The sequence below is a fragment of the Carettochelys insculpta genome, chromosome 13, assembly GCF_033958435.1.
Source record: "Carettochelys insculpta isolate YL-2023 chromosome 13, ASM3395843v1, whole genome shotgun sequence".
Lineage (NCBI taxonomy): Eukaryota > Metazoa > Chordata > Testudines > Carettochelyidae > Carettochelys > Carettochelys insculpta.
This window is the reverse complement of record NC_134149.1, coordinates 12,871,869-12,888,672: the sequence shown is the minus strand read 5'-3', so window position 1 is coordinate 12,888,672 and position 16,804 is coordinate 12,871,869. Positions and strand designations below refer to the sequence as shown.

General features: G+C 41.7%; 1 protein-coding gene across 1 annotated transcript in view; it reads left to right on the top strand.

Annotated features, from left to right (window-relative positions):
- Window positions 1-16,804, top strand: part of IL1RAPL2 (interleukin 1 receptor accessory protein like 2) — a 579,631-nt gene that overhangs the window by 275,624 nt on the left and 287,203 nt on the right. The window contains exon 3 of the mRNA XM_075007869.1: window positions 8,394-8,667. Coding sequence (XP_074863970.1) covers window positions 8,394-8,667 — 274 coding nt within the window. The remainder of the gene's footprint in view (window positions 1-8,393; window positions 8,668-16,804) is intronic.

Below are 16,804 nucleotides of genomic sequence, written 5' to 3'. Positions count from 1 at the left end.
AAGTGCGCCTGGCTCTGGGAGTGGCCATGCCCCCAGGACTTCCTCCCACTTGGGTCTCTTCTGACTCCAGTTCTCCATCTGAGCCTCTTAATAGTTCAGATCTCCTTCAGGGTGGTTAGAATTGTCAAATTCTAGGCCTCATCCCCTGTGACTTATTGGTGGAGATCTGGCCCACCCACTGTTTTGGGTCCCAGAGCAGGCATCCAAAGAACAGCAGCAGTGCACTGCAAGTTTTGGGTCCTATTCACCTTCACGCATTCTTCCCCCTTCCCACAGGGCATATTGCAAGTCCTGGCATCCAGCCTAGAGCTGTTTCTTGCTCCCCAGTCACTTCTAGTAACTGCTCTGTATCTCTGTGGCTCCCTTGGTCCAGCTCGGACCATCATCTACACCCCCTAGCTGCAGTTGTGTGTCTCTGGCTCTGCAGCTTCCTTTATTTGGGTCTGCAACCTCTGATTGGTGCCTACTTCATGCAGCTTTTACCCAATTGGCTGTCTTCTAAGAAGTCTATCTTGTCCTCTTGGTAGGGCTGTGCTTAGGAGGGTGTGGGGCCCAGGGCAACCTCTCCTGCCCTAGCCCCACCTCCATCCTGCCTCCATCTGCCTCTACTTTTCCCCCATCCCACCTCTTCCTACCCTTATTGAACCTTTCCCACAAACCACTTCCCCCGAGCTATGTGACCTGGGGAATTACTGGGATATCCTGGAGCTGGCAGTAGGACTCGCCTCCCTGCCCACCCCCCATTCACTGCAGCAGCAGGAAGTGGAGCAACCTAATCCAAACCTATTCCACTCCCAGCTCCCAGGTGTGTTGCTCAGGACAGCAGAGTGAGCTTCGACTGGTTCGCTCCGTTTCCCGCCACCATGAAGTGGAGCGATTCATTTGGGAGGTGGTGGAGCAGGGCAGGCTAGGGCTGGGTTCCTCTTCTTCCTATGACTCTTGCCACTGCTGTTGAGTGTGGGTGCAGGTTAGACTCTACCGATGGGGCCAGGCCATCAGTAATCCTCCAGGTTGCCTAAGCCACTGCAAGGTCCCCCAAAAAATGCAAGGCTTGGGGCACTTGCCACGAACCATCCAATGGATGGGACACTCTGACTCTTGGAGGACTCAGCTCTACTGCTCTTTTCTGGAACAGGGCAAGGTAGGATCCTCAGGCCCCCAGCACAAGCCCCAAGCAAAACAGTTCCCATTCTTGTCTGGGGACCTCAGACTCTACTGTAATACAACTACGAAATAGAACTATTAGTATTATATCAGAGGAATGTTGCTCTTGTGAAATTATTGTAGTCAAACATGCATTGTTTTCTTCTCTGCTGCATTTGTATGTGAACAGCAATAAATTTAGTAAATTATCTAGTTCATTCTTTTTTATTTTTAGTGCACTAGGGTTTAAAATTAGATTTCAAATAACTAGGTAGACAGACGTGTATAAGAATCCCATGGTATAAATTGCTCTGCATGACAGGACCTTGCAAAAATGATTACAGGCAGATTCACAATGCAAAAATTATTTATTTGACAAGAAGTAGAAAGACAAATTACTGAGAGACTCTGTACATGCTCTTCTATAATTGTTCATAAATTATTATGGTTCTTGTTAAAATGCACCCAGATACCCTACACCACTAGGTATATTTAAAATAACAATCATGTTAAATTACTGGAAAGTGGAGGAAATTCTATACACAGTGTAGGGTGATTGCTAACATAGAAATATAGGAAGTTGTTGGCCGCAAAGTTAATCTGTAATTCACTGAATGTATTTAAAGCTTTCCCTTTCACTTCATTGATGAAGGCATCATCCATTTCTTCATTACAGGGGTAACACTAAGCCATGATGATTGGCTCTGATCTGCAAGGAATTTCATCAGTGAAGCAACCAGAGCTGGAATCTTCAGAGAACTTTAAGGTTCAGGTGCCAACCACCATTGAAAGCCAATGAGAATTAGATGATGGGGTCAAACTCCATTAGGCCTCTCTTGAAATCTCTGCCCTAGGAGTATGGAGATACCCCTCTTTATGATTTTGCTGTTCTTTCCCTCACTTTATCTATTAAGGCAACCCAGAAAGCAAAAATTCCATGTTGAGGTTTCAAAATTAGTTTTTTGTTCTGCACTAAATTTAGAACAAACCCTTTCAGTATTCTGTCTGGAGAAAATGAATGTGTGGGTGAGAGACAGAAACTCACCCATCCTGGAATAGCCAATAACTAATTCAAAGCAAGAACTTGAATTGTTTTCCCATATCCCAAGTGAGTGCTGTGACCATCAGCCTATTAGTGATTTTGAACTGGGGGAGTCTCTCAGTTTCCAGAACATCTTGTTGAAACAAATATATTTCTGTGAAAACTCTAGGTTATGATGAATCAACATTTTTCACTGAAAAATTCCTGATCAGCCCTGCTCTTCACCTGTTTATTGCATTTGGTCATAACCCTGGATTGTGAGTTCTCTGAGGCATACGGATTTCTTTGTGTTTTGCTCCTTTGCACAGTCTCTATTGGGATGGGATCCTGATCCTGCCTGGGCCTATAGCAAAATGAATAAAGTATAGTTCAACAAAGTGTATGTAAAGAATAGTATACCTCTTCCTATTTAAAACAGGTAAATGACTGCCCTCAAGCAATTGCCATTGTATCTCATCTAGAGCATTTGTTATTCATTTACTCATGAAGGCCAACAGGGTCAATGGGGGCATGATCCTACTGCCATTGAAGTTGATGGGGTCAACTACAGTTGACTTTACTGAGAGCAGGATCACACCATTAAATTGCTCTGCTTATATGGGTTTGCTTTTAGCATCTTATAGACTAACACATGATGACATACTGATAAAGTGGGTCTTTGCCCATGAAAGCTTCTGCTCTGATAAATCTACTAGTTTATAAGGTGCCATAGGACATCTCGCTGTTTTTGCAGATACATACTACCATGGCTATCCCTCTGATGTTTGATTCTGTTGCACTTAAATGGACAATGGTGGCTTGTTCCTGAGCCCTTAATAAAAGGTTTGTGTATGTATGAATTAGGGGTTACAGCCCATCTCTGGAGATACCAGGAAACGAAACAGAAGTAAAAATTGTCATATTATTTACAAAACAGCATGAACTACCTGTGAGACAATTTGGAATAATAGCTTGTCTTTCATCTCTTGTTGACGTCCATTGGCTGTTGTTTGTGGAAAACCGACTTAAATCAGATCTAATCTACAGCCAGACAACATTCACTAATGTATACATTGCACAAGGTGGTATAATGAGAAGTTAAAGAACTTGATCTGCCTCAAGGAAACTGCCAGAGATCAACTGTCTCCTACCCCTTTTCTTCTGTCCACAAGTGTTCTCCTCATGTAAAATAAACCCACAAAAGCTATTCAACTGTGACTCCTAACAGGGCATGCCCTTCTGTCTTTGATTTTTCTTTCCAGAGACTGGTCCACCTAGAAGTAGGAAATGGGCTACCAGACCAAGTGATCTTTATAAGCTCACCTCAACGGGGCGGGGGGGGCGGGCAAGCATCTGGTTTTGGCTGGTGGTCAACAATAGGTGAGGCATCTTCTCCAACAAGAAACCAGTCCTACTTATGGGTCTTTTGAGCCACAGAAATACACCCATCTCTATGCAACATGCAGTCCATACACAACTATTCTCTGAAGGAACTTGAGAATGGGTGAAGAGAGAGATTGTGATCAGCCTTAATGAGTCCCTGTGTAATTCAGGTTTATTATTTTATGAATAGAAAATAGGACTATTGGAAGGCATAGTTTGTAGCTTCGGTGCACATCACCAATCCCTGGTGAAAGGTAATATGCAGTATGTGTTGCACTCGCAATATGCTCCCACTGCTCTGAATGCTGAAAGGGCATTTTAAGAAACCTTCTTTGCACTGCAAATGTCTAAAATGCATGTGCACAGCAAGTTTACCATTGACTTGCATGGGCTTTAGATGAGGCCATTATGAAGAAGCAATAGATTACTGCATAATAAAGAACATGCACCATGCACGTTTTTTGCTTTTCACCTTAATGAACAAACCACATGGCAAGGGTAAGCCCAACACAAAGGATGGCCAACTTAGTTCTAGATGCTTGCCTGCTTGCTTGGACTGAGCTGTCGATTGACAGAGCTCATCTTCTGTGATGTCTGAGGTAAATTTTAGCTTCAGGAGAGATACCTTCACGTATGAATGGATTTCAGTGAGGTTGGCTTCTGAGTTCCAACCCCACTTTCTCTTCTCACACTGACTGTCATGCATGGGCACAAGAACTGCAACATGCACACTGGAGGGAGAGAGCGTAGGTTTGAGATCAGAGTTACCTTCTCCTAGATTGATGCGCCTAAAAAGGCTTAGTGGGCTCAGTCTGTCCTGGTTTGCAATCAGAGTTTCCCTTCTCCTAGGTACTGTTGGTCCACAGCACCTTATTCCATATTATTCAGCGCAACCCCTCGAGGTCACTTCATAGAGGGCTTCCTCAATCCGCCACTCCAAGGACATGCCTCAACTCTGTAATACTCCAGCATGGGGTAGTTCTAGACAATGGCTTATCAAACTCCACCTTAGCAGCTCCAGTCATTTCTGATGGCTGCTTTGAGAATGCTCTGGCTTAATCTAACGATTCATACACTTCAGTGACTGACAGCAGAGCAAGGAGAAAAATTGCGGTTACACATGTGCTTAGACAGCCTGACCTAGATTTTAGCCTCTCCGGCTACAAACGAGGAAGCATTCCTGATTATGCTTTTTTTAACAAGAGGAAAAATAGTCAGTGGGGAAAAGTCATCTTCTGTTTGATTATTCTTTCTTCGATAATTAAGATTTAGTCCATGCTCACTGCAAGGTTCTTTTTCTTAATGTCATCAGATGTTAGAAGGCCTATTATAAATCATTACCTCATTTTCAGTCAGTTCTTGACATCTCTCCGCTCTCCATAATTATCATCTCACAGAATGTTCCTTTATGCTACTTGGCTAAGAAGCCGAGTAAATGAACAAATGTGCAGAAACAATGGCATGATGTGTTACATGCACAAACATCTCCCCTTCTACTGCTGCGTTGGGTATCTGATTTGTCTGCAGGTTTGTTCTTTGTTGTGTTTGGATCCAATTAGGGGAACAATGAAGCTAGTCTAAAGTGTGTTTTGCCTTCCTTTCCCTTTTGATACACAGATCTTGACTAGTGTAAACTGTCAGAGTTCCACTGACTTTGCTGGAGCTATAACAGTTTATGATTAACAATGAGACAATATCGACTTATTAATAATAATAGCACTTACACAGCACTTTTCTACCACAGATCTGAAGGTGTTTTGTAAACATTCCCACAATGGAGAGTAACACAGGTTTCCCAAATCTCAGTTTGCTTGTCTATCCACTAAGCCACATTGTCTCCCAATAATTTGTTTCTCCTTAACTGTCTGTCTATATCTGTCTATTGTTTCCAATACTTTGGAAGTTTTTTGCAGCAGGATTATTTTTGTTCTATTTATGGACAGCATCTAGCATAAAGGGCTTCGGATAAGACTGGCTAATACAATGCTACAAATAATGAATACCAGCTGAGCATCTGTCCCACAGAGTTTTGATATTATAATGGTAACTGTTGTAGCTGAGTCTCAGCCAGTTTTCCTCCTTTGTAACTTGGCTATGAAGTACCACTTGACTTAATAGTGTTTTTCATGCACATGGCATTGTTCTGACGTGCTTTGCAGAGACAAACTAACTGCAGACCCCAGGTGGTGGTGGTGGTGGTGGTGGTAGTAGTAGTAGTAGTAGTAGTAATAATAATAATAATAATAATAATAATGGAGTGAAAAATAACGGGAAAATGCCTCCGAGTGAAATAGGAAAATAGATGAATTGATAAGGTGGAGATAAAGGATGCTTAATATTTGTATGAGTTGTACAGTGAGGACAGGGAAGTGTAAGGGACAGGATAAAAATAATTGAAATATGTTGACAGAAGCAGCAAAAATAAATAAATAATGATCTTCAAAATTTGGCTTCAGAAGCTGTGTTTTCAGATTTGGACTTGGTTCTAAATGCAAACCTCTTCCTAATAACTTTTAAATTGTGATTCTGCTCTGAAAAATTAGTGTTTAAAAATGGGAGCTTCTTACTTATCTGATAGCCTTTCTGTATGTATTCACAAAGATGAGTGTTTCTTAGTGTTTACTATGTTCCGCCTTTCTGTACTAACACAGCTGTGGGAGCACTGAATTCTTTTCTGGCTTATGTGTCAATGATAGACTTATTAGCTGATCCAAAGTTCATGGACTAATTTCGAGATCCTGGCAAAGAGAGAATTTTAAAATGGCTTTGTGCATTCGTTTAGGAAGGTAATGAAAAATAATAGTTAATGTATCGGAGCAAGTAGAGGTATACCTACAACAAAGAATTGCTGGAAGAGTAAATGAAATAAATTCACAAGTACTACACAGAGATGGATGTTGGCTACACATAGAAAATGGCCACATGGCCACAAAACATATAACTAGACCTTCAGCTGATATAAGTCAGTATAGCTACATCAAAGTCAACAGATATTCTCTGAAATATTTCAAATGAGGATATATACCAGCTGGCCTTTGGATGATCTCCCTCCCTGATGCAATCACACTGAAGTCAATGGAATTACATAAAGGATATATTTGAGCCAATGTATCTATGTCTGGCATTAAACAGCAATCTGTGGACTGCTGTGCCTTTGCAAAGCCCAGTTGATTGCATCCAGCCCTTATGCAACCAATGGCTGGATTTGGACCTTAATGCTTTCCAATAATAAAGAAGATTGTAAAGAAAGAGACTGTACTAGTAAATTGTATTTTTATGGTGAATTATCAAAGCTACAGAGTTTAGGAATCCATTTAAAAGAAGTTTTAACCACAAAATATACTCTGATTTTCAAAAGGACCCCTCCACATCTTCCCCATTGCTCCGTTAAGATTGCACTGTACAGCATACAGTAAATGTACCCTATCATATCAGACACAAATCCCTGAAATTAAAGGCATAGAAACAGCCTTGTGTACTCGTCTTCAAAGGGAAGCTATAAATGTGCATTGTCACATCTGGTCTTTATTTAATATGTAACTGGTGGCGTGTGCTCTCCTCACCAGCTCTGGGAGGTTTAACAAGTGCCAGGGTTCATTGGGAGTGGAGGCTGTCTGAGGAAGGGCCACCACAGCACTATGCAGCCAGGAGCTGAAAACAGACGGGGGCTGTATGTGCAGAAAGCTGTGGTCACTCTGGGTTGGAGAAGATTGCCAGGGACAAGGAGGAAGTCCAAAGGGAAAGTAAACACTGGGATCTTGCCCTGGAGTAATGGACTAGGAGGGAGTGATGTAGCCACAGGGAACAGAATAAGCTACTCTGGCAGTGGGTCCAACAACCGCCATTGCTGCTGGGCAAGGTGGGAGGAGAGGCTGGCTCCATGCCCCATCAGGAGGAGCCAGAGACAAGGGCAGAACAGGCAGCGCCTATAGCAGTCATCTCTCAGCTCCTCGTGGACCTCAGAGCTGCATGGAGCAGTGTTTCTGTGGGAGTTCAAAGGAGCCTGGGGCTGAGGCGTCTGTTGATGCAGAAGTGGCTGTGGCCAGAGCTCTAGGCTCCTTTCATGCACGGGGCTGCTATGCATCGGCCTCCTCCACGCATCCCCCCATAGGAAAGAGACAGTAGAGAGGATGGAAAATCTGGGAAACAGCAGTAGGGAAGGGCACTGAGAAGACCTGGGTTGCTGGTTGTAGGGTCACTGTGCTGGAACCCGGTGGGGGGACTTCCCTTCCCAGGCAGAGCCGGAGCTGAATACATCCTGGAGACAGCATTTGGACAGTGGTCTAGTTGGTCTTTGTAACCCAGAACTGGTGGGCCCAAATGGTGACCTGGCATCAGGGACAAGTTTCCAGAAGGAAGCGTGTGTGCTAATGAATAGAAGCCTATAAAATAGTCTGACAGCACCGCTCACAGGGTAGCTGAAGAAGCACCTTGTTGCAATGACATTGATCGTTATAAGAAGTGAACAGAGGAGGTTTAGGAGGTGGATTGTGATCAGATGCCAACATGCATTTTCTCTGATTACAGAACTTAAACCTGGGTGTTCAGGTCAAGTGGCTAAGGTAAAACACTTGTTTATTCAGGTTAGCATCTGGTGGGGGAGGTAGTGAAATTCTAAAGAGGAAATAGAACCGAATGGAGCTAAAAATCACACTCTGCAAATCCCAATTATTTTTATTTTTACATGAAACTAAAATCTATTGAAAAACTTCAACTGTAGTTGGTTGTGACAGATAATTCACAGTATCCTTCTCTTTTTGATTGATTTGATTGCCTTGCACAGGTTGCCTCTCCCTATCTCGAAAAATATCTTTGTATTAACATTTCTTTTATTGTTTCCTTTCAGCTGATGGTTGCATTGACTGGTCAGTGGATCTCAAGACATACATGGCTTTGGCAGGTGAACCAGTCCGAGTGAAATGTGCCCTTTTCTACAGCTATATCAGGACTAATTATAGCATGGCCCAAAGCACAGGTCTTAGGCTTATGTGGTACAAAAATAAAGGAGATTTAGAAGAACCTATTATATTTTCAGAAGTTAGGATGAGCAAGGATGAAGATTCTATATGGTTTCATTCGGCTGAATTGCAAGACAGTGGATTCTACACCTGTGTTTTAAGGTGGGTATTGTGTTAAAATATCCCAATAAGTTTCTATAGTTTGTCTTATTTAAAGCAATGCTTAACTTAAGCTATTTCAGGAATGAAAGTTAATGCCAATTAATATATATGCTTATTATCTTTCTTTTCTCGACTGTCACATTTATTGCATTGAAATTAGTTTCTCAGGTATTAATGGTTTTTCCAGTATCTATGTTTAAATGTCTTCATTTTTTTCATTGAGACCTATTTACAAAGGTTTCGAACTTATCCACACACAGAGGGGGAGAAGAAGGTGTGGGGGCTCATTTCATTTCTCAAGGCTTCAATCAAAAGGAACATCTCAAATCAAGTGCACTGTGGGGCAAAGTGTGTGTGCATGGGGGAGTGGGTCTGGCTTACTGTCCCCAGAAGGGGCGAGACCAAGGGTGGAAGGGGTGGGACTTGTGGTAGTCAGTCTGGGGGCCCCTCCATGCTCCCTGTGTGTTGTCCATGTGCTGTCCATAGCATTCCCCCCTTTGCCCTCCAGCGCCCGTCAATGTACCTGAGTGCAAATTCTTATAAGCAACAGGCAGTGACAACATACTATAATTTCAAGTGGTATTTTTGTCCCTTTTATCTACCAAGAGGGAGTTAGTGCTTAGAACTCATGACCTGGTCTGAATGGCTCTGATGTTGTGAGAGTGGGCAGTCACACTTCCGTTTAATTTTTGGAAAATGTCCATTCTAGTTTGCAACACTGCGTGTTCAGTTAAAGTTTAGTGTGCTTCCAGAGACCGTGGTTCTGCAAAGCATGGAAGCGTATGCTCAGCTGTAAACCAAAGGGGACATAAACATGTGCTTTGAGTTAAGTATGTTTTTAAAGCATTGCTGATAACTTGCTGATGTGGGGCCTTACACTTGCATAATATTGTCTGGCCTAAACCTATGTTTCTAGGCATGGGTGGCGGTTATCACAGGCAAGGGGAGGCTGAACCTCCCCAAACAGCCGGGTGTGGTCCTGCCCACACTCCATCCCCAGTCTCTCTCCTGTTTCTATTCTGCAGAGGGCTTGTTTTCTGTGCCATCATGGTCCCATCTGGAGCTGGTGCTGGTCTACCACCCCCCACACCCCCAATTCTCTAGGGAGCATGCTAGTCAAGGAGTGGGGGTAACTGCAACAATATAGGGGTTGAGAATGCAGAGCAGGGACCAGCAACCACTGAGGGGGCTGGGCTCCAGTGAGCATGGAAGGTGGAGCCTTCTCAAGCCAACAGTTCATCCACCACCAAAGTTTACAGGCCAGATTATGCTGACTCTTTGATATTTGTAAAATACATAAATGTTCCTTTAATTGTTTGAGCTTTGAAAGGCAAAGGAGTTTACAACCCTGCGCCACAATTGCTCCAAAGGCAAACAAATAGAAATATCACTTGTCATGCAGCTGCGTTTCACTGCTTCTGTATCTCAGGGCCTCTACTGAGTGAACACAAGGCAGTACAATCTGTCTGTTCAAACCTAGCAATCAGTGGCTGGTTAGAAAATGTCTGTCAATACTTTTTTTTTTTTTTATGGCGCTCCAGGATAACAAGCAAATAGAGCCTTTTTTGGAAAGTATCTGCTTTGTATAGAAAAATTGGACTTTTTTCAGCAGATCATTATTTTAAGAAACCTCCAACCTATGTTTGGAATGAAATATCAAGTAATAAACAAAGTCAGCGAGGTCCAAGAGGAATTCAAAGATCGCCACGCCTGTGGTGGTCGTCTCTCCATATTCGCCACATTATATTTTAAATAATTAAATAAATATCTAAATAAATGCCCTCCCCTTCCCCCAAAGCCTGGCATCTCCAGTTCCCCTGTTCTAATTCAATGCCAGTTACTCACCAGAGCCGCCGCAGGAGCCACTGCTCGAGCTGCTGCCAGGGCCGCCATGTGTTTCTCCCACCAACCCCTGGGGCACTCCCCGTGTTCAGCTATCAGGAGGAGCCACATTTAAAGGCTCCAAGGGATGCACGTGGCTCTGGTTAGCCACCCCTGTATTTGCCACAATGCGGTGTCCTATTCACCACATGTGACAAGTGATGAACATATTGGACCCTGCAGAACAAAATGATAGGTCCTACAAAACCCTCACTTATACAGGTAGTCCCACTGAAGTTACCCAAATGATTAAGAATTATTTACATGAAGAAAAGGTTTACTGGCTCAAACTTCACAGGATTAAGGCTAAAGCTTGAGTAGTGCAACTTGCTCAAGAATTTGGTAGTCAGAGCTTGGTTTTGTTTAGTTAACTGGATATGGGGCAAAGGATCGTATGTACTGTGAAGGCTACGTGGGAAGATTTATATGGAGAAGACAGATCAGATCAGCTGATGTATAATACACACAGTCTGTGAATCGATGTCTATTTTGAGTCAGGAGGGGCTGGAAGTTCCCATTCACCATAGAGATGAACAAGAATCTTGTATTTCCTTTTAGGCAACTCTTGTGCTCATGAAGATGTAGCCATCATTCCCAAAATGTGACACCTCTCTTCTCTCGGCACACAGGCCAGTCAGCCTGTCTGATCACAGAAGGATGAAGTCCTTTTACAAAGGACAAGTCAAACATGACTTTAGTACTGACAAAAATTCTGTGGATATGAAAGGCACAGACATTTACCTTCCCATTAAACTAGCTGTGAATTTTGCTGAGAGTCCCTGGCTCAAACAACTTAATGGCAATTCGAAATCATGTTGGTGCCCAGTGTATTTTAAATTGTACATGAATTTGGTGAATGGTAGTGCTTGTATTGGTGGCAGACTAACAAAACTAGAGCCCAGAAACTTGCACAGCTCCGGACTGCATCTCCATTAGTGCCTATTGACTTGTGTCAACCTTATTTTATCTGCTTCTGGTTCCAGTAGGGCTACCTGCAGGACTGTATATAGGACTGTAACACTGTGATGCTTTTGTGCTGTGGAATAAGATCCAATTAAATCACCAAACTGCTACGAGTAGTAAAAGTAAATATTTATTGTAGGGAAAACTTAAAGGCTTCAGTAAAGACCAAGGCCCCACTGTTCTGGGCGGAAAGCAAATAATATAGCCCTTGATTCTGAAAAAAACCACCTTATAGGTAACTTCCTCCATCTGTGGGCAATCTTTGCATCCTCAAAGCTGGATAGAAGAGACAAAGCAACTGACTATATTGTCTTGAACATTCACTTGAAGTCAAAACTATGTTGAACGTGGATCTTTAGGTGTTAACTGGTAACGCTCAAATTTGTGGTGCCACTTTTGTGTCTGTTTTTACAAATATTTCTTAGGAACTATTAAATATAAAGATAATGGTTGCTATTAAAAAGTCAGCATTTGTCAGCAGGTATCATTTGTTTGCTATTGGATGAGGGGGAAGGGAAATGTAGTCTGATACCTTTGTGTGATTCTCAGCAACTCCCGAATTTGTAATGCTACCTATGTAATTTATCTTATACAAATGACAGAACAATTATTTTTTATGATAGTTGCATTATGGAACAGTTATGCAAAGACACTGAATTACATATTTCAGCAGAGACATGCATTTTTCATGTAAGATATTCAAGCCAACTTTACACAAGCAAACACTAGCAAAAAATATTATAAGTTCATGTTCTGGGACACACTTTTATGAGGGAGATTTTGGACCACTTTGTTCATTTACAAGACAAGCCATTTTGGTAAGAAATGGGCTATTTCTTAAATAAAGAATGTGTTCTCCTCACTGCCAGATAAAACTGTCTGTGATAGACATTTTGGAAAGCATTACAAAGCAAGAATGTCTTCTGTGTCAGTTCTATGAATTCGCTGCTTAGGCCAAAACTTCCTTATGTAATTAGAGTCCCCCCCCCCGACCCCTATTAAGTTTTATGTGGGAGTACTCTGTTTCACAGATTATGCCTTGTAATTATATATAAAAGATCACATTTCTTGCTTGAATGAATTTTATTTTTTCTCACAAAAACTGGTAATGTAGCCTTTCTTTTGTTGCTTATAAAATTAGAAGTAGCTTAAAATAGCTAAGGGAATAGTAATATTAATTTATTTTCATCCCATTAAAATGGGTTAGATGTAATATTCTGAAATATAATGTTACTTTGATGGACTAGCTACACCAGAAACTGTGCAAAAGGCTTTGAATTAATAGGTCTGATGTTAAAATTTGACGGAGTTTGCTTTGTTTTAAGCAGGCATTTGCATTTCACAGTCTTTAATCAGGATCATCTAGTTTGCAGGAATACAAGTTGAAGGCAGTAATTCCAAAAGATGATTTTGAAGAAATATTTATTATTGGTTACAAATGTTACCTTTTTATAAAACCTTTGAATACAGAATCATACAGTAGGCTCAACATAGTGCAGGTGAAGGAATACAGTGTACAGCAATGTACAACATCCAGATCTAATCTGTGCTCTATTCCATGGGCTCTGAGTGGGTTTGGAAAAATGCCTCCTCACAGCTCCTTTCAAGACTGAGGCCAACAAAGCAATTTGGTGGGGCAGAGAATGGAGGAACATTGTGGAAGGTGAGTTACGTACATGGGATTGAGTGTATGATGGTGATGATCACAATGGGTAAAAAATAAATATTTCAGGGGCTGGACGAGAGTTTTTTATACAAGGGTAATAACTGTCATTTTAATGTCTCTCTCAGGGTTTGCCAAAGGGCCCAGATTAGCATGTGAAACCATGACAATATCCTGAACAAACCGTATGGAGTTAGGCTAAACATGATTCAGTAAACTTTGCTATCTTTGGAGTTCATTGTGTTAGAAGGGCAAATGTTTAGGTACTGTTGTGAGGTTGTGTGGAACAAAATTAATGCATTTTCTGCAAGGTATTAGGAAGTTCCCAGGTGTGTGGTTGGCTGGTTGAGCAATATGTGTAAGTGGATTTCCAAAGAAGTACCCAAATCCATATTTTGAAGATATTACGTGAGGAGAGAAACCTGTTGTGTACCAAAGTTACCTATAAATACTCTGGAACAAAAATCTCCTGGACTGTATAAAGTGGAACTAGACATGTTGTGAGCATGCTAGTCCTGAGCTGCAGCTGTGATGAACTTGTGAACACAAAGGACACTTCAGGCATTGGATGTTGAAGGACAGGTTCTGCTAAAGCCCATGTTAGAATTGGGGCAGAGTCTGGTAAACTTAGCATGCATATAGATTCCTTCATTCTTTGCAATGTTTTCTTTGTTACACGTTTTATCTTAAGAATAAAGTCAGGTTGCATAAAAAATCCTATATGATTCCTTGTAACTAAAGCAGTTATACCAGGTTACTGCCCCAGATGAGAAAATAGGCAGGTCTCCTTGAGAAACTTGTTTGCCCTGGGAATGACACTGAGTGCAGGAAACTGAGCAGACTAGAAATATGCTGGTCAGGAGTGAGAGAAATGCATATCTCCATCCTGGGCAGGTGAGAGCCAGGTGAACTGTCAGCCTTAGAGTGGGTAACCAGGTGTACCACTCTGAGGAAATATGGGGACGCTTTTCCTGAACAGTGATGGATAAGAATAAATATTTCAGTGGTTGGACAAGACTTTACAATTTACACTTCCATGTGGTAATGGTCATCTTTCATTCTAGTTTTTACAAATTCCCTCAGAATAGGGGTGAAATAAAATGGGGCTTGTTGCAGTGATTAATTTTCCTTTTTTTTTAATTTGAGAAAAACCCAAAGTTGTAAATTTGTATTTTGTCTGCCTCTTTATCCAGTCAGATTCCAAGATTCAAAGGTCAGAATAGACCGTTATGGTCATCTAGTCTGACTCCTGTAAAACGGAGGCCATAGACACTTCTCAGACAACTCCGAGAGAGAGTCTTCTAGGGAAACATTCAATCTCAGTTTAAAATGATCAAAGATGGAGACTGCATTATGGCTCTTGGTAGTTGTTCCAATGGTTAATTTCTCTCACTGTTAATTTACACCTTATTTCCAGGCTGAATCTAACTTCAGCTTCCAGGGTTCATGTTCTATCTTTCTCTGCTAGAGAGAAGAACCCATTATTAAATATTTGTTCCACATGTAGATATTTACAATCTATAGTCAACTTAACCTGTAGCCTTCTCTTTGTTAAGCAAAACAGATTGAGGTCTTCTTAATATATCACTAGAAGGAATCTTTTCTAACCTCCTAATCATTCTCACAGCTCTTCTGAATTCCAATTTATCAACTTCCTTCTGGAAATGTGGGCACCAGAAATGGAAAGAAGATTCCAGCAGAGGTCACATCTGTGCCAAAGGTGGTAAAATTGTCTCATGCCCATCAGTGCTGGTAGGGACATATGAGTGCTGCCATATCACCTATCATCCTATGCAGAACTTACATCTTGGTTCAATGGTTCTCAGCACTACAATTGTTCCAGCACTCCTGCTCTCTACTCCTGCTCACGATTCCCTTGTGTATGCATCTCAGGGTTGCATTAGCTTTTTTGGCCAAAGCATCCCTTCTGAAGCTTGTGTTCCAGTAATTATTCTCCACAACCCCCAAGTCTTTTTTGAAATGCTGCTTCCCAGGATAGAGTCCCCATTCCTATATATCTAGCCTACATTCTTTATTCACAGATGTAGTCATTTACATTTAGAGATATTAAAATACAATTTGTTGGCTTGTGCCCAGTTCTCCAAGGGATACAGATAATTCTGAATCAGTGACAATTCTATGCATGTGTGTGTGTGTAATATGGTATATTTTATTATTTATTCTTGCATTAAGCTTATCTTCCTTTTCCCATCGTATTGGGACTTAAGATTGCAATGCTAACTAAAATATTTTTTCCGGGAAGGATGAGCATGCATCTTAGCATGTTACAGTCTGAAGACACTTAAACATGTGTTTAGCTTTGTGTGTGTGAGGTGTCAGAGGGCAGGTCTACACTAAATGTGCTCCGTCATTGCAGCTGCAGCACATCTGGTGAAGAGGGCATTCTCCCATGGGCATAATTACTCCACCTGTGTGAGAAGTGGGAGCTATGTCTACAGTAAAATGTCTTTCACCCATGTAGCACCTGGTATGGGTGGCACTTTAGTCACTGTAACTTACATCACTCGGGTGCTGTCTTTTTCACCCCTTGAGCAAAGAACATTAGATTGACGTAAGTGCAAATGTAGACCTGCCCAGAATAACTTCAGTGGGACTGCTGATGAGAATGATGTTCATCCCATGCATAAATGTTTGCAAATCTGGGACGAGAAGAACACTAGGATATGATTAAGCCTGTGGAGGGCATGGGTTGACAACACAATTATTTCATGACAGAGCCTACATCAATGTCAGGACGTTCAAGGCATGGCATTACAGCACAAGAGAATGTGCTGCAATGAGGAGGCTCCTTTGAAGTTCATGGCCTGGATGTACTATTAAACTTCCACTACCTGCTGATGCTACTGTAGTGAAGGTTGTCAGCACTTCCATTACAGAGCTTCATTTTTCAGGTACTTACAAATCAACGGTAAAAAAAATTGACTCTGGGCTGAAACATTCCATGCAAAGTCTCAGGGGCAAAAACACCAAAACAAAACATGTAAACTGAAATTGGACTCAATCAGTGCAGCCTCTATAAAGTCATGAGTATGGAAAAAGTTCATCCAGCAGCTTGTGTGCTGCTTTATGCTCTGACAAACTAAACACAGTTTTGATTTCCCAAGTCTTCATTCATGCTCATCCTTCCAGGAAGAAAAAAAAAACATTCAGATTTTTTTTGGAGGGGCAACCAGGGGAGGGAAAATAACTGGACCTTATTGTATCGCCTCATGCTGAAAACCCAAGGGAAGATCTAATGGAGGAAGAAGTCTCAAGAACATTTACCAGTTGTTCCACCAGTGACAGGCTTTTCTCCCTTATCTCCTCCTCCTTCGTCCCATGCCGAGACCAAATGGAGCTACCATGCATGTTTTGTCTGTATGAACAGGCATATGCAGGTAATCAATACAAACAAACAAACCTTGTCCCACAAAAGCTCACCTAATAAATTATTTTGTTAGTCTTTAAAGTGCTACTTGACTGCTTTTTTGTTTTGATAGTGTATAGACTAGCACGGCTCCTTCTGTTACTAAAGCTTGTCCTGTGCAAAGTAAAACCCATCAATCCGTCATGTTAATCAGTAGAATTAGTTTGGGTGCAAGTGGTCAGGCAAAGGTGTGGATAGATTTA